At 35.4% G+C, this 20,459-nt stretch overlaps 4 protein-coding genes and 1 long non-coding RNA gene across 6 annotated transcripts; 2 read left to right on the top strand and 3 right to left on the bottom strand.

Annotated features, from left to right (window-relative positions):
• Positions 1-1,880: 1,880 nt before the first annotated feature.
• Positions 1,881-9,795, top strand: Gapcena (GTPase activating protein and centrosome-associated). Its single transcript, XM_076327107.1, has 17 exons — positions 1,881-2,042; positions 2,190-2,368; positions 2,478-2,652; positions 2,753-2,936; positions 3,015-3,198; positions 3,278-3,643; positions 3,739-4,014; positions 4,097-4,265; positions 4,354-4,595; positions 4,666-4,854; positions 4,965-5,090; positions 5,166-5,351; positions 5,429-5,603; positions 8,023-8,213; positions 8,279-8,338; positions 8,409-8,600; positions 8,685-9,795. The coding sequence occupies exons 1-17, from the start codon at positions 2,000-2,002 to the stop codon at positions 8,916-8,918; spliced, it is 3,171 nt and encodes a 1,056-aa protein (XP_076183222.1). The 5' UTR covers positions 1,881-1,999; the 3' UTR covers positions 8,919-9,795.
• LOC143154966 (uncharacterized) lies at positions 6,304-8,095 on the bottom strand. The gene is made up of 2 exons (XR_012994286.1): positions 7,368-8,095; positions 6,304-7,290 (listed from the first exon to the last, which is right to left on the bottom strand). It is a non-coding gene; the product is annotated as an uncharacterized LOC143154966 (long non-coding RNA).
• An 869-nt stretch (positions 9,796-10,664) lies between the features above and the next one.
• Positions 10,665-16,250, bottom strand: Hen1 (Hen1 methyltransferase). 2 transcript variants are annotated; one of them, XM_076327105.1, is made up of 5 exons: positions 15,889-16,250; positions 15,337-15,584; positions 15,038-15,220; positions 12,237-14,965; positions 10,665-12,145 (listed from the first exon to the last, which is right to left on the bottom strand). In XM_076327105.1, exons 1-5 carry the CDS (start codon positions 16,162-16,164, stop codon positions 11,949-11,951), a joined length of 3,633 nt encoding a protein of 1,210 aa, XP_076183220.1. In that variant the 5' UTR covers positions 16,165-16,250; the 3' UTR covers positions 10,665-11,948. The 2 variants fall into 2 exon arrangements, with proteins under 2 accessions (XP_076183220.1, XP_076183221.1); XM_076327106.1 differs by having other exon boundaries at positions 11,983-12,145; positions 12,217-14,965.
• Positions 16,251-17,081: 831 nt separating this feature from the next.
• Positions 17,082-18,667, top strand: LOC143143322 (uncharacterized). Its single transcript, XM_076304441.1, has 5 exons — positions 17,082-17,194; positions 17,276-17,326; positions 17,406-17,540; positions 17,611-17,827; positions 17,895-18,667. Exons 1-5 carry the CDS (start codon positions 17,085-17,087, stop codon positions 18,447-18,449), a joined length of 1,068 nt encoding a protein of 355 aa, XP_076160556.1. The 5' UTR covers positions 17,082-17,084; the 3' UTR covers positions 18,450-18,667.
• Positions 18,668-18,906: 239 nt separating this feature from the next.
• LOC143154912 (uncharacterized) lies at positions 18,907-19,722 on the bottom strand. The gene is made up of 3 exons (XM_076326989.1): positions 19,457-19,722; positions 19,202-19,353; positions 18,907-19,126 (listed from the first exon to the last, which is right to left on the bottom strand). Exons 1-3 carry the CDS (start codon positions 19,646-19,648, stop codon positions 18,907-18,909), a joined length of 564 nt encoding a protein of 187 aa, XP_076183104.1. The 5' UTR covers positions 19,649-19,722.
• Between the last annotated feature and the right edge of the window lie 737 nt (positions 19,723-20,459).

Consider the following 20,459-nt stretch of genomic DNA (forward strand, 5'->3'; position numbering starts at 1 on the left):
GTCGTCTATGAACTGACGCGTCTCGATTCCAGCTTGCTGTGTAGCGTCGCTGCGCCACCTATCGGCAATTCGATACAGGCTGACTTTGTACGAAAATGCTATTGGTTCCAGGATCGGCGCGCTGCGGACAAGATGTGCTTCCTAATTGGCTGTCATTGCGTCGTACGAAAGAAATTTCAGCGCGTTCTGTCACTAACATCGAATGATTTTCGTTTCTCCGATAAGATGGACGGTAGTTTCTCCAATCGAATCGGATGTTTAAAAAGAAAACATACGAAATAAATATAGGCCAGTCGCAGTTTTCCATCACGCGAGATGCGATCATGTGATTCAAAAATTTTTTACGTATATACACACAAACAACATGTGCGACGAACTATATCGCTGGTGTTGATATATAATACTTATCGGATTTGGTACTCTCGTACCGATTGAATTTATCGTAACCACGAAATTGAAATCGCAACGCTCTGTATTTTAAATTCGTAATAACGGACACCTAAGAATTTTTCATTTATTTTACGCGATCGTTCAGAATATTTGTCTCTAGATCGGTCGGAGGACCATTCATAGAATTAAGTAATACTCTTATAAAAACAAAACTAATCGAACACTTTATATACATTAGAAACATAAATTAAAATTATTATCATCTAATGCAATCGAATCAATAAATGCAAAAGGTGCAATTAAGCAAGGAAGAAGCAAATACAACCTGATTTGTTTGTACTATATGTAGACCGACGGCCAGTGACATGTTACACTGAATCATAAATTAGTGGCGGAAATAGAAACACGGCGGAATTCCCCGCGTTAAATGTTCGACAGAATAATCGAACGAAAACGTAGCGTAACCTTAGCTTTCATTTTATTTGAGCAGATTACGATTCTGTTTCCAACTATTATTAATATTCTCCGATACTCGTACAAAATTCAAACATATTCCGTTAGGGTACGATTTTACTTACAAGTATCTACAGCTTTCGCTTTCCAAGCTCCTACTGGCATCGGATTCGAATACGTTCCACCAAGTGAGGACACTGCTCGCGATATGATTGATTCTATCGCTAATCGTTATATCATGCTCGCGAACGACACGAGTAATTCTAAAATTTTCTCGACGAGACAATAAATCGTCGGAACAGATTCGAAGTTGTTGCGCGCTATGATGCGATTCGTCCGCAATTCGTCGTAGAGAAGCAGACTTCCGGAACCTTAGTGCTCGAATGGCTGACGCCAAGGTTGTCTTTTCTGTCAAACGAGATCGTTTCCATGCCGAATGAAATCATGTAAACGTTCACGGCCGTTTCGACAAAAATTGTACGAACGTGGGTAGATTGATGCGAGGATTGATGAATCGGGGTGTGTCCGTGGCTTTAATGAACGACAACGCGAGAAGAGGCACCGGTGTCCCCGTAAATTTTGGATTCAGCGCAAGGGTAATCTCCTCTCTTCTTTGCTGGGGGTGCGATTAAGAGCGAGCAAATAGAAAAGTCTAACGACAAGGAAAACCGAAGCCAGGATCCTCGATCTGTTTGAGAATGCATTTCAGATGATTGACCGAAACGTACGACTGGCGATTCGACGGTATAAATTCGAGTTAGTGTGTCTTTCAGTGATGTCGTATCGAACGTTGGTACGCGCGAAGCTTGCGTTGTTTTTCGACTGCAAACCATTGAATTATTTTCCTTGTGTTTCAATGGATCTACGCTGATAAATTGTGACGTTGACGTTCGATCGTTTCGGGAATCCCATCGTATATTGAAATGCTTCTCTGTTATTTTGACTCGAATTTATTGCTCAAATGGTACTCCCGGGCTATTAAAAATAAACGATTAAATTATATGTGACAGATATAGCGTATAAAGTGCAATCGTTCGTGTAAAACATATTCCTTCTTCGACTCTGTATCGTTCCATAAATAGAATGCAAATGTTATGTGTCTTTCGTGCATACAGAGAGTGCAATTAGTTTTATTGTTACAACATTTATTGTACGGATGCATATTACATTGATCGGACGCTTATTTTCTCACGGTTTCGGTATTTAGATTGTTTTTTAATTATTTTTTATATTTGAGGTGTACATAAAGTTTTAGTGTACAAATAATTTATAAATAATATTCTCACATGCAGGATAATACTGCTGTTTTTTATGACAAAATAATCATTTGATGCAATATATTACAGATATAGTTATGGAGGATAGTATGAGTGTTAAATCAATGGAATCGGTAGCAACAAGTGACGAATATGTCATTGTAAATGACAGAGGCAACGGAAAACAGCAACAAGCTGTACTAGAACTGCCAATGTTGAAAATTGCTAACAATGGTAATCTGGAAGATCTTCAGAATAATCTACGCGAGGTTTGCACATATTACTCACATTAGTAGTGGTTGCAGAAACTTTAATCTTTATTATCTTTATTGTCGATTATGTGTCGATAAATATTTGAATACCCGATCAAAATCATAGGTGTTATCAGAAGACTCGAAAGTGGAAAGTAACGACTATAAAAATGTAAGCAGTGTACAACAAAATCAACCAATGTCACAAAAAGTGGGAAACAGTCAATTTTTTGTTGCAAATTCTTGCATGGTTGCATCGGAAAAGCAAGACATTATGAAACCAGAAGATTATATCGACGAAGGTATAAGATTTCCATTATATCTGCCCTCTAAATGCTAACTGTCGACCACAAAAGGGACGGACACGAAACATTATTTATATTATACTAATGAATTCTTTAGCTCACGTCCAACAAGAGTGTACTATTTTCAATGGTGTGATTTATTTGGGATCAACAGCAATAAACGCACCAAAATCAGAGTGTGAAATACAGCGCAACATGAACGTACTAAATGTAGAACAGTCTCCTAATTTAGGAATCAAAGTATCTGTTTCTGTGCCTAGTAGTTCTCAAGGTTCTGTTGTGTATGTATAATTAAAGAAACTTAACGCAAAGTATTATATTTCATATTGCATTATTTGTTGTTGCTTTGTGTGGTACAGTTTGTACGATGCCGCTATGCAACAACCGATTACGCATTATGAGGTGCAACGAATCTTGTTTTATGCACGTGGTGAGAGTACCGGAGCGTGTGCAGCTTGTTTTGCTTTCACCTGGTCTCATGGGGACACATTGGAGTCTGCCATTTATCAGTGTCATGTTTTTCGATGCGACATACCAGAAGCCGTATGTTTATCGTATTATGTGTACTCGCAATATTCTTCTTAAATTGTTGTCAGAATGTAAAACTCTTAATCCATTTTAGGTGGGACAAGTCTCTGCTTGTTTTTCTAAAGCATTTCACAGAATACCACGATCGATGACTAGTTCTTTAACAGGGAGCGATTTCAACGGTTTCAGTATTGGAAATGAAAAAACGAATTCTCGAGTATTTATTTTTGAAGTGACAATGGAAATAAAGGAAGAAGATGGAAAGGGGAGCTTCGGTACAGTTCCTAAAGACAGAAATTGTTTCAAACTCCGAAGTAATGTAGCTAAACAAGTATGTTTAACTATTCAGCAAGTATCCAGCAAGGAAGGAGGAATTGCACTCGAAGTTGAAAGGTGCTTCGGTGTTCTTGTTAGTCCTGGTCGCAATGTGAAACATAGCGATATGAGACTACTTGAATTGGTAATGTAAAATTAAAATACTAGCATCGTAGTGCTATAATATATAAATATTATATAACGCCTTAGCATTAAAATAATTAAAAATAATATTTTCAGCAAGTCAATACCGGTCCAATAATACAAGACAAACAGTGTTACAATATGTGTGGGCTTTGGGACCCTGCAGATCCAGCTTTGGAAACTCTTAACGTAGAGACACCCAGGGAAGAGAAAATCTTTATAACAGTTGCCGTTGATTTAGTTATACGTGGTATTCGAGAACCTGTAAGATTTATAATAGAGACGTCGGTTAAAGTGTTTCCACAGAATGAGAGGTTCTGGTATTTTAATAAGCGAAACCTTGTACAACAATTTTATTTGAATTCAAAAGAAGTAAGTCGCCACTCAGAAAGCAAATAGTTTTTCATTAATCTAAATGACATCTGCTCTGCATATTTTAATTATCACCGTTTAGATAATATCCGGAGATGGAACAGAAGTTTACTACGAAGTACAAAGTATAGAAACCTCGGGAGAATTAGACAGAAACAGGTTAAATCTTGCTCTTAATTTAGCATCATTGATTCGATCACCCTCTTTAACAAGCATCGACACACTTACACCCAAAGAAGAAATAGATTCAGGTTCAAAAGAAAACTTCAGATTACTTGCATCTATATTAATGAATAGAAATCACAAGTGTACTAATCATACCTTTACAATGTAATGCAGATGGAGATGAACCAATGTTAAGCGGTACAGGTGAAGTGTCAAAGGATTGTTCTGCGGATGAATTAGCCAGTTGGGCAGAAGTTTTGGACAGTTGGCAAATTAACGAACAACGCCCAAAACTTCTTATAAAACTTGCAAAACAAGGCATTCCTGAAGCCTTACGCGGTGAAGTATGGCAACGTTTAAGTAATTGTGATAATTCGCAAGAAATGATGGATAAATATAGAACTTTAATTACTAGGGTAAGTTAAAATAATATACACGGTAGTAAATATACTTTAATATAATAACTGTGTCACGACGCACCTATAGGAGAGCAGTTGCGAAAGCGTTATTTTAAGAGACATTAATAGAACATTTCCTGCCCATGACTATTTCAAAGAAACAGGCGGTTTAGGACAAGATTCTTTGTACAGAATAAGTAAAGCATACGCAGTGTACGACGAAGAAGTCGGATATTGTCAGGGACTTAGTTTTTTAGTTGCTAGTCTACTGCTTCATGTAAGTAATTATCATCTAGTTTGTTACATTTGCTAGGAACATACCTACAGTTATGATAGCGATTCAGTAGGGTGTTTAATGATAACAGAAACATTAGGTATTTCTTGCAGATGCCAGAGGAACAAGCTTTCTGTGTTTTGGTTAAATTAATGTACGACTACGGTCTAAGAGATTTGTACAAGGATAGATTTGACAATCTTCATATGCGATTTTATCAGCTTAACAGATTAATAGAGGTAGGTCACACAATTCTTACTCGATACTAGACAATTACAATATATGATTGTTTATAACTACTATCAATCTTTTAGGATCAATTGCCAGAACTTTATAAACATTTCTGTGATCGTGGCGTAGAAACACACATGTTCGCTGCACAATGGTTTTTAACTCTATTTACAGCCAGATTTCCACTTTATCTTGTTTTCCACATTCTGGATGTATTTCTTTTACAAGGACTCGATACACTGTTTCAAGTCGCTCTTGCGTTGTTAATGGTAAGTCGGCGAACATATCCGGTAATTTATTATTGTTTGCATAGAACGCCTTTTAAGAGAAACTGTGTTTTATTCAGTTATGTAAAAAGGAACTGCTTCAGTTGGATTTCGAGAGTATATTGAAATACTTTCGGGTCCATTTACCGAAACGTTGTCGCAACGAAGAAGTGTCGCGCTACGTTATGAAATTAGCCTGTTCGGTTACGTTAAAAAAACTGAAGAAATACGAAGCAGAATTTATGACGCTGAAAGGTAACTTTATACTTTATGTTTGAACCACACACTCTCTAATGCCGCTCTACACTTGATAAATCCTTTGGTACTATGGAGGATAATATTGTCTTATATGCATGTGTAATCTGCATAAAAATATGGAAACATTGTCAGGTGGTTGCAAATTTATTTATATTACACTAAAGCTTCACACGATTCAGCTTCAGTGTTGTGTTTTTGAATCAAAGTTCTTTTACATACAAACTGACATTTGAACATTTATTTTTTTAATTTTGTGCGCTTTTTGAATATCATATGACTTTAGTAGGTATTAACTCACGCGAATTTTTCCATTCACTGAGGTAAAATAACATATCGTACCTTTTTGACTAGTCTGGAGTGGTTTTTCTTTTACAATTAAGTGGCAGTCATTTATTGACTATTAAATAACGAACAAAATACATCAAATATGATCCGCTGCTAGCTTTTGTTGTGTAGTTTGTACGCACCGCACAATTTTATGCTTATATATCAAAGCATAAACTGTGTCTTTTTAGTCTCCTGAGGAAATATTCTAGCATACAATTTACTTTCACAAAAATCATTCAATTTTACGGTATTATGATAATCTCCGTTTATTCTCTATTGTCGAGGAATAGTAAAACGTGATTCGTATTAAAAAAAAAAAAAAAAAAAAAAAAAAAAGCTGTAAATATTAAAATAATGATGAATTAAAAAATCGTTATATTATTGAAACACCGCCAAATGAAATTTAACATTATTCGATAGTGAATTTGATGAAGTTTTCTATAAATTATTTTATGTGCCTCTAAGGAAATTTACTTTTGAATTCACATGTTATATATTTCACTTAAATTCGTGTAATAAATTTCCTTGTTTCTTGGACATTGTTAAATTCAGCGATGGCGCGAGCGGGTATGTGCGCTGATAAAAGTGTGAATTCAGTGATAATCGTGCACAAGTATGAGATACGTACATATATATATGTGCACTCTTGTTATTGCTGTGTACTTTTACCAATGCTTGTTCGCCTCACCTCGGTTTAAGTAGTAAAATATTTACTGTAACGAGTCGTAATTGCAAATAATGAGAAAACTTCCACCGGTTTGAACAAAATTAGCTGAAATCTTGTAACTAGTATTGTATGGATATACTCATCGTGCCGAATAAATGTAATTCTTTTTGTTCATTGGTTGTGTTCATGGTTAACGGGCATTGTTTTCACAACTGCTAATTTAACGTAGAATTAATGGCATCGCTTTTTGTTTTAGAAATAAGCATCATTTTCTGAACGTTGCGTTCAGTGTATATCTTTGTTCTCGATCAGATTTCTTTATTGAAGTTATTTATTTTGTAATATTTGTAAATTCCAAGAAGATTCTGTGCTATTTGTACAATAAAATATTTTCATGCCTACTCGGTTGTACACTGTCCTGTATCGACTTTTTCTTATATCTCAGACATTACTTATTATTTCTTTATTGGAAATAAATAGTCCGTTTAGAATATCGTGTTTTAGTTTTTGTCAATTTACCTGTGTTCAACCTTGTTCCTTGATACTGTTGATTTTACTTCCTTGCTTCAGTTTAAAATGCATGCGAACACGATACTTGTGCCAAGGTACGAAATGCTTTCAGCTTTTTATTTTTCTTTTACTAACCACTAACTGTTCCGTAAGAAAAGCCATGAAGTTTTCATTTGGGAGCTGGCACATTTGTCACATGGTATTATTCAAATGCAATTGAATGGTACTTATCGTCTAAATGCTTGATAAAGACTTACTTGTGTACAAAGTTGTCGAGGCACATGAGAATTGATAAACATTGAAAATTGTGCAGAAATGTTTCAAAGTCAGCCAGTACAATAATTTACGTTGTCGTTCGGTAACGAAACAATCCATAAACTCGCACGAAACGTTGTAAAATTGGAAATAGTTTTAAGGTCGTACGCTTATTTTCTCATAACTAAGGCGCATTCAAATTTCGTTTATCAATGCTATTATCTGCATATTTTAGCGCTATAGTAAGTAACAAACGTATCTAGTTAAACAGCTGTGCCAGCAGTTTAAAATTGGGCATGGTATATTCTGCACAGAGGAAACGCGTAGTGGGATATTGGTATCTGCTTTTGTAAGATATCGCATGTCCGCCAGTAACGTTGTTGAAGCCATCCGTTTTTAACATTATTTCACTGTTGACACGATGAGCCATATTGTAAAGGCAGTGATAAAGAGTAAGAATGTACTAATTCTTGCATAATACCTTGAAACATCGTAATATTCTCTTCAATAAAGTGAAATGGAACATTAATGCAAGCATATCTGTACACGAGTGTAGATACATAACTATACAAAATGTATTTTATGCGTTCAACTTTGTCCATACCAGTTTGTATCTTAGAGCAAGTTATAAATTGGTGCAATACGTTTATGATATAGAAGCGCAAGAAAACGCGGATGAGTATAGTAACGAAGTAGAACAACTACGGGGCACAGTGGCGAGAAACGAGGAGGAGAAACAGAGATTAGAAGCCGAGCTGGTTCAAGTTAAAGAAATGCTGCAACGCGAAGTAGCGAGAGCAGACTTGGAAAGCCGACGCAATAATGTCATAATTGCTGAATACAAACAGGTAGACAGAGATAGACGGTTACTCTTACACAATTGAATTAATTTATCTCGTAATACTTATTTCAGATCTGTCAACGTTTGGAAGACGACTATAACGCTGCAAAAACGACGCTCGGCGAATTACGGGTAAGCGTTGAGCTCGGTTCCTAAGTTCTCGTATGAAATTTTCATGGAACAAAATATTTATGCTCGATAGAATAAGGTCTCGAAGTGCGACAAGTGCAGGAATTGTATAGTGGACTCGTCCAATATACTGGCAGACATTTCGCATCCGTTGGAGAACCGGATAGATCCTATGTTGCACAGAGTGCAGGAGAGGGTGCGCGAATTGGAATTAGAGCTGGCCCAAACGAAGCTGGCTCACGTTGAAGCCGAGTGCAGAAATCAAGTACGTAAATCTCTCTCATCTATTTGTACGTGGTCTGCGAATTTCTCCCGAAGCCGGAGTCACACGCCTGAACACGCTTTACAGGATTTGACGCATCAGTTGCATGCGACCGTTTCTGAATTGCAAGCGGCAAGAAACAGCTGGCCGTGGCTTAGCAAAACGCTAACGAGCATAAAGGAAGCAGCGAACAAGAGGGAAGCGATGACACCTTCCTCGATGAAAGATTTAAGGCGGGATAGCGCACCCGTAGGTGAAATGCATCACTTGATACATTCCCGTAGTCGCGAGGCTAGCGATAACCTGAAAAAAGTTGTGTGATGCAGCAAGTCCCTCGATTCGAGTGCATACGTGTATCTAAGGGTGCACGAGAAATCGCAGGTTGAATCAGAAGGGCAAACACTTGACCACAATATTAGAAAGACAGGTTCGATCAATGTTTCGAAGTAATGGCGGGAGATGTACTTTACGGAAAATCTATTTCAGTCCCAAACTCGAATACGCAATGTACGTCCACGATTACATGTAAAGTACGATTACACTTGCTCTGTCAAGGAAACATGTACTCGATATATTTTTCATCAGGTCTCCACGGTGCACTATTTGATACGTGCTTTTAGAGAGGGCAGCTTTATCCTAATGAAAACTGATATTCAACCTTGAGATATTTCTTGTTCAAGTTTTTCTTACTTTTTGAATATACTCATTTTTACCGTAACTTTCGCCATGCGGAAGTTGACCGTTATCGTTAAAAATTTTATTTACTCTCTTTACGCTTTAGCGAAACGTTTCACGCGAAATTAGGGAGTCTCATCGCAAGGGATCGATTATGAAAATAGAACGCGTTACGGTAAACACAATGAAAATTACACAATAGATGTTAGCAATAAGTACACTACGTTTTGTATGAAACTAGTCTAAGACGTGAACGATAGAAGTGCTATAGAATTCTACATTGTACATACACGGTACTCTCAGGCAATTAACGAACGTGACACACTGCAGAAATCAAGGATTGTGAAACGTCTACAGTTTCATTTACTTTTTCTACCGATTCATTACAACGTGACATTCCAATGTAACGCGAGTTCGTTTTCTTTCTTTTTTTTTCCATTCGAACAATATTATCCCATTTCAAGTTAGTTGCGACGTTGCATCGACGATCTTTAATAAAAACAAACAAAAGACGTTTATAAGACGATTTCAACTAACTCTTTAAATCGCCCACGAGTAACGCTAAGCTCGCACGAACAAAGAAAATATTTCCGTTTAGTTTTTATACGAATTCTCGTTGTTTTACATTGTTGTTAATGAACGTAACGTAACGTAACTCGTCCTTTTGGATAATGTGAGTTAACGAGATTTTAAAATACTCCAGAGCATATTTAATTTGCCATTTGCGCTACGACAATATCTACGCAATACAGGCGCAAGGCCATAAATTATGTTAAGGCACTAATTAAGATCGGAAGGACATAAGATCAAAGAACAAAATGAAAGAATATATCCGTGGAAGCTCGAAAACACACTTTTAGATTGTGAATTATTTAATAATTAGTGCCATTCGTTCGACGAAACTGCACGCATTAATTTGTTTCGAGTTGCCGATGCCGTGAACCGTCGAACTGTTCAGAGTTTTACGTATATCGTGCCATTATCTGTCATCGTAAAATTTACGGAAGAGACGTGGCGACGATAATTATTTTCGATAATTTAATTGGATTTTTGTTTAAATATTCGCTGGATACGCGCGCGCGAAGACAGAGATTCGATGAGTATTGAAAAGAAATTTACGATCATTCTAGAGACTCGTACAATAGTTAAACAATAGTTCTGCATCTTATACGAAGCGAAAGATATACTTTCTGTAAATACTAAAAAAGAATATATCTATACGGATGAGATACAAACAGATCATGTAAATGATTTAGAATTACTACGTATCTATCACTGTACACCTTGTAATGTCATTCCACTATTATTGAAATAAAGAAGAATATCGTATCTATCTACACCAGCGTTGGACATCTTTAGGATAAGAATATATTTAGGGCAAGCCTGTTCGTTTGGATGATACATTTAGTTTATTTGTTCAAATTCGGTGTATCGTGAAAACGGAACGATATGCAGAGTTTCAGTCTTAGATAGATTTTAACGTACAATGCAACATTTTCATCATAAATTAACGCAATAGTTTATTCAAATAGGTATAATTAGGCAAACAGACAGAAAACGTAACGTATAGATAAATATTTCGTAAGCCATACACACAGGTAAAACAGCGCGTCACGAATCTTATGGTACTTAATTAAACAACACGACGAGGAAGTCTTGAAAATCGTAAGAAAATATATGTATATATCTTTTTCAAATTCGACACCTTAATGCTTCGAATGGTAACAAGCGGATCTTATTAATAGACTTATTAATACAACCGCATACAGATATTATTGGTACTGAAACACTGTTCCGACTTTACCAGAGACGTTAATTCGTCAACAAATAGGATGGAAAGACGACCTCAACGAGAAAAGTATAGAAAAAGTAAAAGAGAAATAATTTTCCTTTTTTTTTTTTAATTAAAGAGAAGCTATAAGAAATAAAAATGATTCGTTCACTTCTATCAAACAAAAAAACAGTTCCTCTTCTCAACAAATCCGTTGAACGTTTCTTATCGATTTTGCAGTACCATAGAATATCCACAATAACACTTAAATATTGCTCTTTATAATTATATTCCAGATATAATATATATAAAAAAAAAAAAAAAAAGAAAGAAAAAAAAATGCGTTCTTCGATACTCAATTGCGATTCATTTTGCATGATTTCCACTACCGCTCAAGGGGTGTAACACTCGCGCTGAATTTAACATTTTACCGCCCGGTAGCCTATTAATCGGTTTTTACCACCAACGCTTACCATTGTTTCATTACCCTAGAATAACAGAAAACGAACAATATATATAGTAGTGACGTTCAAAAGTTTGATTTGACATTTCTATAGGTATAAGAAAAAGCCCGTAGATTCCCGCGCGACTGTATAGGCTGTAACAGATGTTCAACGCCTACCGGTCGGTAAAGTATTAAAACGCAACGAAGTGTCCCCTCTGGTTTGAATGCTCGGACCTAAAATAATGATTGTAATACAATTATAATATTTCCTGTTCAGCGTGAGCGTCGCATCTTTTTAACGCTAGTAGGAATCACGCTTTGTAACGATTAGAACGATGTTAAAAAAAAAGTAAATAAATACTATCCACAAAGTATTATCCTCACACTTCTATCCACAGACCCGCAAACATATGGGAAAACGATATGTGGAATCATCTAGGTAATAATTATTTTAATAGTATCACGTGTCACCTGTAGCCCATCGATCACTGCCGCTATCACTTTGTGAAGCGTTTTCGCTACCTACCACCGCGTTTTCATTGACGTCACTGTTGTCCTCATCTTCTGTCTCATTGTTTTCTAAATCGATGTCTCCTTCTTCGGAACTGCTGTCGAAGCCTTCGTCGTGTTCTATGTTGACGTACCTGGCATCGGCTTCTAATTGCACAAAAATGAAAATAATAGATTAGTAAACAAGACTAGACTTCGATTAAATACGTTGGAACTACCAGTAAAAACGGTGAATTACCCGGTACCCCGTCTGGAAACCTTTGTTCTCTGTGAACCCTAATTTGCATTTCAACGTCGATAGGATTGCCCATATCGAGGATTCTCAGCAACCATATAGGAAAATCATTCTCCAACGCATAAATGTCATTCTCGTTTTCGAGATCGTTTTCAAGCACGTCGATTAACGGTTGCAGGTCCTCTAAGTCATTTAATTCTACGGCCATCATGTTGTTACCCTCGCCATCTCTGTTATTGTTCGCGAGATCGCCGTTTTCAACTTCGACCATCTCGAGAACATCGAGCTTAGGTGCCTCTGCTATACTCGGTGGCTCGGAATCCGATATGTGGTCTTGCGCTATGCTCGATAAGTCGTACTCCGGTGTCATGTCTTGGGCAGAAGCGGAATTTGGGTATCCGGAGTCCATTACTTCCGGGGACCAACTGTTTGGCGGTGTTTCCACAGTTTCCGGCGAAGAAGGTTTTGCCTCGATGCTTTCCACTACTTCTATAGAATTCGGACTCGCATCTTTGCATTTTGATTCACGATTTTCTACTCTACACAAAGCTTGTTCCTCGCTTTTTAATACTGATGTGGACTGAACGCTTCTTGCATCTTTGTCGTCAGCGCTAGATACAAGAAGTGTACTTTTTAAATTGTTAACATCTTTGGCATAGTTGCAAGAAATTTCGGTACTATCTACAATTTCACGAATATTCTTCTGTGATTCACATTTCGTTTCAGTCTTTCGATCGTTTTCCTCGCGAATGAACTCAGAGTTAATTTCTGGTTGAACGATTAGTTGATCGGCTGATTGAATTCTCGTATCACAATTTATCGATTGCATATTATTTGGGTTTATTGCAGCAATCTTATTTTTTCCGATTGTGGTAAATATCGCGCTCTTATCCTTACCTAAAGAGTCCGTTAAAAGCAATTGTTTCGACGTTTGGCTACCATCGTTCAATGTAGAAGCTAGTGTCGACACATCACGATTGATAAGCGTATTATCGTCAGAACAATTCACCACATCGTTACCGCTTTCTAACGCTTTCGTATTCTCTTGATGTATAGGATTCTTTTCCTCACAGTACCGCTTTTTTATCGCGCTATAACTAACGATAGACGCAATATGTACATTAACATCCGTGTCGGTTTGCGAAGATGTTTCGTTACTACTCTCTAATGAATTATTGCTACTAGGTCTTGTTAGTTGCAATTTCTTTAATGTGTTCGATAAATTGCTACCATTTTTTTGTCCGTCATGATCGAGGGGTCTTCGCTTTTTATCTGTGGTATTTACCTTTTTGTCGATTTTTGGAGAACTCGTAAATTGCGGCAGATTATCTATTGGAGCATTATTAATAAAAGACGCACTGCTATTCAATTGTAATTGTAATTGACTTTCTTTTGAAACGTTATCGGTTGGTCGAACACTTTGCATTCCATCCATACTGGAACGCGTTCCACTCACGCCTGTGTCACTATTTACAATTTTAGAATCGGAATCTTCGCTTTCTCTATACGAGGTATTTAAACATATGCAACATAAACTATTAGAATCATTTAGATCGTTCTTTGGTGATAACTTTTTATCTTCTCTATCGTTTGCATGCAAGATTGTATCTTTCAATAAATCTGACTGCTCGAGTGAATTGCTTAACATCCAGTAACCGCTCATGCTTTGATTGCACATACTATCGTCCATTAAATGCTGGTCCATTTTAACGGTTTGTAAGAGGTATGGTTCGGGCGAAGTAGATGTGTGTGAAGTGGTCATGTATTTCTGAAAATCTAACATACGATTGAGTTTTTGTGCAGTGTTTGACACTGTATTGTCTTGTGCGCATAAAGGACGTATCAAAACAAGAGACGAATTTTTTGCATCTTCTAAATTCATACTGAAAGAAGAATCGGATAACGCCATTGATTCGTTTTTATCTGATAGATTGTTACGATCAAACAAATCGTTCGAATCATCTATGCTCATGTGATCGGGTTTTGCAACTAGATTCTCTTCACTATTAGTTTCGGTATATTTCTCTGAAATTTCAAAATTTTTCATCTTATCAGAAACATTATATAACACATTTTCTTCGTCAAAAAGATATGTATTGTTTTCTATGATAAAATTATTTTGTGGTATAACAATACTTGGTTCTTCGTCCCAGTTCTCATTGTCCCAACTTTCTAAAGAAAGGTGTTCTCCCAAAACTCCGGTAGAGTTTATGGGTGGTCCAGGTTCTCTGTTCCAACCATCTTCGTCCGTACTAAAATAATTAGACCACAATGGTTCTTCTACGGTACTGTAATCAGAATATGTAGAACGTGGCGGCACTAGTATAACTGGTCCAAATTCACGGTCTATAACCGACCAACCAGCTTCTTCTAAAATCGTTTTTAATCCATCTACCGAAATGTGAAACGACGTTAACATTTCCCATAATTTTTTTAATGGCACTTCTTCTTCCATACTGCTATCTTGAAATGATAAGTGCCGGATGTAATATGCAGCCTCATCAAGGATTTTCTGTTCATCGGAACGATTATCTACACGAAATGGATATTCGTGTACGACAACGGTTTTAAATAAACCTTCGATGCTCAAATTACAGCTATCTTTCTCGTAGGAACGATGAAATACTGCCATTTGAGAGCAAGATCCTAAGTGCTCTGTGCCTACTGGCCCTTTACAAATGCCATGAAAATTTACTACGTAATCCGGAAATCTTAAAACGATATTTTCTGCCCTGTTAATAAAATTATATATTTAATATCAATATGTACCTGATGCTCTTAGTTAAAAATAATTATTTGTTTACCAATCTTGAAATTGTTGTCTAGTCCACTCAAACTTATGATCCGGATGCCTGAATCCAGAGAAATTTGTAAACAAAACATTAAAGTCTGCGTTTGGCGTCGTTATGACTACCAATTTTGGTTTGATGAATCCAAAAATATTATAAGGAAAGTCGATCAGAGTATCTGGATACAAATGTTCGATCCTGAAGCATTAATATACTTGTTGTACTTTTTATATAACAATAATATTTGTACTTTAGTTTTCTACTATTTGAAAACTAAAGCTACTCAAACTTTTCTATGTTAAATAATGACCCACAATTCTATACAAATCACTGCATCCGTCTTTTCTAGTTTCTTGTCATTATGAGTAACACTACCCTCGCATATTTCAATTACAAAGGGTGTTGTTCTGGCATGTAAATATTCGGAAATTAACGGAGCAGCCTTATTTTTATGAGTTTCTAACAACGATCTATCAATATCCACGCATAATATTTCCTCTACACCACTTGTATTTTTTAGATAAACCAGAAAATTAAGTTCAGCACATCCAAAATCAACGATCTATAAACAAAAATTGAATAACTGTTTAAAAAGACATTTAAGACTATAGATCAAAGTTTTACTATCGCTATAATGAAATCAAAATGACCTCGACGATAAATTATCGGAGTTTTGACGTTCGTAACAAAATACCCTGTACAGTCTATAAAATCGCATGCTTTACACATAAACAATTCTCGAACATTTAGAATTATAGTCACTTTTTCAAAAACAGTAAGATAATTTGCGAATTTGAAATGTTATAAATAACAAAGAGGCTCTGCGTGGTAACATCAGCAAAGGAAATTATTACTGAGTTACGAACCTTGCGTAATTTTCCTTGATACTTGGAACTATTGAGAATATCGCTCACGGCAACGTATCTTTGCACATACGCCGGCGGGAAGAATTTTAAAGTTTTATCATCTTCGTTATCCTGGGGAGATTCAGGATCTACCATCATATAAACCCTCTCTGATATCACGAATTGTTTCTCCGTATTCATCATGGCATTTTCCACAGCCTTTTGCTTTTTGACTCCGTAATTCTGATACACAAACTTTCCGAGAAGATACAACACGTGGAAAAGTACGATGATCATGTCAGTAACGAAAATTAATTATACCCTTTTTTATTACCAATCAACCTTCACTAACGCATTCCGGTTAGCTCACCGTTGTGCGTAAAGCAGCCATATTGTTTTGTTTTGATGAGTACGCGGTCCACGAGTTGCATCTAATTGGTTCAAGCCATTTGAAACAAGCCAACCAGGAAACGGCCACATAAAAATGATTCTAACAGTCGGTGTAACTGGATCACATATGGGGAATAGAAGGAAAGAAAGGAAAAAAAGAAATCAATCCGTATTTTTCGAAACGAATCTATTCAAATGTATTAAATTTACATACGTATTTTTACGTTTCATTCAAATATTCAGACTTTCATACGTATCATAAACTTTTTTGTTTCTTACGATATATATTATTCATTCTTATATCTTAAGACACTTTGTAACGTGAATGAAAATCTAAATATTTTAATAAAGAGTAAGAATATGAATGTATTCTAATATGTAACTCTAATAAATTTATCTTAAGTAAAACGCGATCCTAAATATTGGAAATAACATCACAATTTCAAGAATCCGCAAAATAGTGCCACCTCTTTCACTATCATGTTCTTCTGATACCAACGTTCCAAAATTGACAAAATATTCTCGGGAATGTTTGAAAATTTTAATTCGCAGGATTTCTTGGAAGTAACTATGCGTTAGGAAGTTATCTATTTTGAAAACTTAAGCAAATATTGTAGAAAAGACGAAGAATGTACAAACCCTGAAAGTTTGTGACAGTTTGTTTACGATTTTAAAACCTGTGAAAATTTATTATATAAACACCAGTGACGCTGAAATACAAGGAAAAGTTTCACGTTCAGTTACATGGTTTATGGTTTACGATCTGTGTCATGTGTTTGTAGGAAAGTATAATTGACAATAATATTTGAGAGTATAATTTATTCGCCATGAATACACCAATATTGACAAAACAACAACAAAAGCATAGTTTGTCAGCAAAGAAAACATCGGCCAAAGGATTACGAAATGTCTTAGCTCAACCTCAAGATAATTACTGGTATAGTTTAAAGTTATTATGTTTTACATAACATATTGTCGTGTTTATACAATTGAAGGCATAATTATTTTCATTCGATAGGCCAATTGTGAATGCAGATAAGCGTCCAATGCTCGAAGATCTTTTAAAAAGGTAAATTATAAAAAACACAAGAAACGTCTTGTGACAAATATTAGTAGACAATATCATATTTTGTGATTGATACTTACAGCTTGACAACTGTGATAAAACGTCCATCCCACACAATTCCATGGTCGCAATTAAGGCACATAAAAAAAGAAAAACGTGCTGAAGCTAAAAAAGAGGCAGCTTTAAAGAAAGAAATCGTGCCTAATGCAGAAATAGTGTAAATAGTTCTCAATAAATTAACGGATGGTCTTTACATTTATAAACATCAGTAATGTTTACGTTTCTAGAAACTCTGTTATCTTGGGTCTGAACGCGATCACAAGATCTTTGGAGAAGAATAATGTTTGTTGCGTCTTAATGGATGCCAATATTGAACCACAGATTTTATTAAGACATATTATTGTCATGGCACAAAATAAACAAGTACCAATATTATTATTACCAGACTTAAAGTCTATTACATTGAGTATTATTGGATTTGCGTCTGCTGCGTATGCTCTTAAGGTACAATATTTTAATTATCTAGATAATATTATACAGATGCTGCGATACCTTTATAATTTGATTTTAGAATATTGCAATGGAATCTCCCAATCATCATTTCCATCCATTATATATAAAAATATATGATATTTCTAAGGATATACCTTTGCCAAAAAATTCATTTCAGTTATTTAAAAACGACGAAACTATAGAAGAGACTATGTTGTGCAAAACAGAGAAAATAAATATTGAAAACGAGTCACGGTCTAAGCCGTTGAAGTCAATTAAATTTACTGTATCCACAAATGTATATAAATACAGATGTTCGCGTAAAGAAAGAGTATTCATTCCACCAAAAGCAACGGTAAAAGGTACTACGGGTGAATTCGTAGCTGACAAGGTGGAGCAGAATGATTTTATTTCGCTGAGTAATTATCATTGCAAAGAATATGATGCGAGTATTAAAAAAAATACAAGATATGTAAATATTTATGGAGATAAAAATACAAGAAAACGAGATTATTCCAAAGTAGACGATAAACCTGCAATTGTTACATATTTACCACTGAAAGTGAAACGTTTACAAGGTAACAATAATCGTGTAAAAGCTACTAAAGTGGCGACAAAGTATAAGAAGAAATAACAGAGAAATCAGTGGTAATATATAAATTAGAAAAATGAGCCGTTCACTTTTTATTTTAAATTACAATAAATACGAAGTATATAAATACAATTGTATATACTCTTAGATTATTATCATTTATATAAACGTATAGAAATGTAATAAAAAGAATGCACTTGTTTTATACATATAAATACATTATATACAAAAATTGTACTTAATATTTAATTAATATATATTTGTATAGTTATGTTCCCAGCAATAGAAATATATTGTACATATCACACAAAGTCCAAGTAGATAAGTCAGTCTTTTGTACGTAATATCGTTACTAAATCCGTATAAAGATGCACTTACCAACATGTTTACGCGCATAGAAAAACTATATATTTTATATATGGAAATTTTGTAAATGCAAAAATCAAAGATGCAGTGTTCATTTTGTATACATGTATTTGATGCCTAAATAACCATAATATCATACAGGTAACGTAGATCCGGGTATATGACTAACTAAGAAGGATAACATAGCTATTAATTGTAAAACTGCGCACAGTACCGTCAAAGGTGTAGACTGTAAATGTAGGGCAAAATAAAGCGTTCCTATTAGAGTTGCAAAGTAGGAGACACTGAAACACCTTCTTTCGGCAGTTAATAACGATTTCAGATAACTTAATGGACCCAAAAGGAAGCAAAAACTATAAAAACATGTTCAACGTGAATCCTGTTTCGATTAAAAGATAAAGCAATTGATTTCATGTGTGTACACTTACCTCGATAAGAAAAAAGCACTTCCCAAAGTATATAGAAGCGCAAACTTCCTCGCTTTGAGTAACAAAACTGGAATATAAATTGTCGACAGACAGAAACAAAGTACACCCATAGAAAAACATACAACGAATGCTATTAATCTTTGTATTCGTGTCTAAAAGAAAGGAAATACGATAAAATGTTTATTTTCGACCGCTATTGTTGTTCGAAGATACATGTATGACGTTTCAGGTTATGTTTAAAAAGTAAATACGTACCATGCTAGGACAACATTCTTTTTGCGTTTCTTGTATCCAACCGGTTTCTTGTCTGTCTTCGTCATCGGTTCTTCCAAACCATTTTCTAATATTAGCTTTTGGTATTGTCACCGAGGGTACGGTGATTTTGAATTGCTTTTCATTTTTACTGCTAAGAAGATATTCGTTTAGTTCTTTGTTAAGATCGGCCATTTTGACACATCGCCATCTTCTATGTTTAACGTTGACGTAATAATCATTTAATAGTACTTTTCACATTGGATATGCTACATTTCGCAAACGTATTGTAAAACGTACTAAATAGTATCGTTATATCAGCGTCATAAACACATAACTAGTACATCGTTCGACTTATATTTTGCTCGTAATCCATGTGTATACACATATACATATGTAGGTATAAGGTGTCTGGTAATGTCAGCATACGTTGATAAAAAGCTATCCCTCTGGCAAAGGTTCTGGCACAAATAAAAGTATATGGTATTCGTTAATGTTGTTGTATTAAATTTCCTCGATCTTTAACATTGTTGACTCCTTGCGTCATACGGAAAAGGTGTAACAAATGATCAATACGTTATCGTGGATTTTCAAACTTACATTTATTTAAACAAATTAACATTGACCTCATATTTACGGGTTGTATACTGCATTTTGTTGCACAGGTAATGCATCACTCTATTACGCAAGATCTATGTGTCCTGCAACGCGTGGCATTTTCTTGGGATTATTTGACAAAAATCAAATAGATCGGGGACGGGGGAGACTTGAGTATCAACAGTACTCTAATTGGGACTAGAGAAATTTGACTAGAAAAAATCGGCGGTTGATCTTTTTCACGCAATAATAGTAGTAGTAGTAGTAATAATAGTAGTAGTAGTAGTAGTAGTAGTAGTAGTAGTAGTAGTAGTAGTAGTAGTAGTAGTAGTAGTAGTAGTAGTAGTAGTAGTAGTAGTAGTAGTAGTAGTAGTAGTAGTAGTAGTAGTAGTAGTAGTAGTAGTAGTAG

Source organism: Ptiloglossa arizonensis, chromosome 2, assembly GCF_051014685.1.
Source record: "Ptiloglossa arizonensis isolate GNS036 chromosome 2, iyPtiAriz1_principal, whole genome shotgun sequence".
Classification (NCBI taxonomy): Eukaryota; Metazoa; Arthropoda; class Insecta; order Hymenoptera; family Colletidae; genus Ptiloglossa; species Ptiloglossa arizonensis.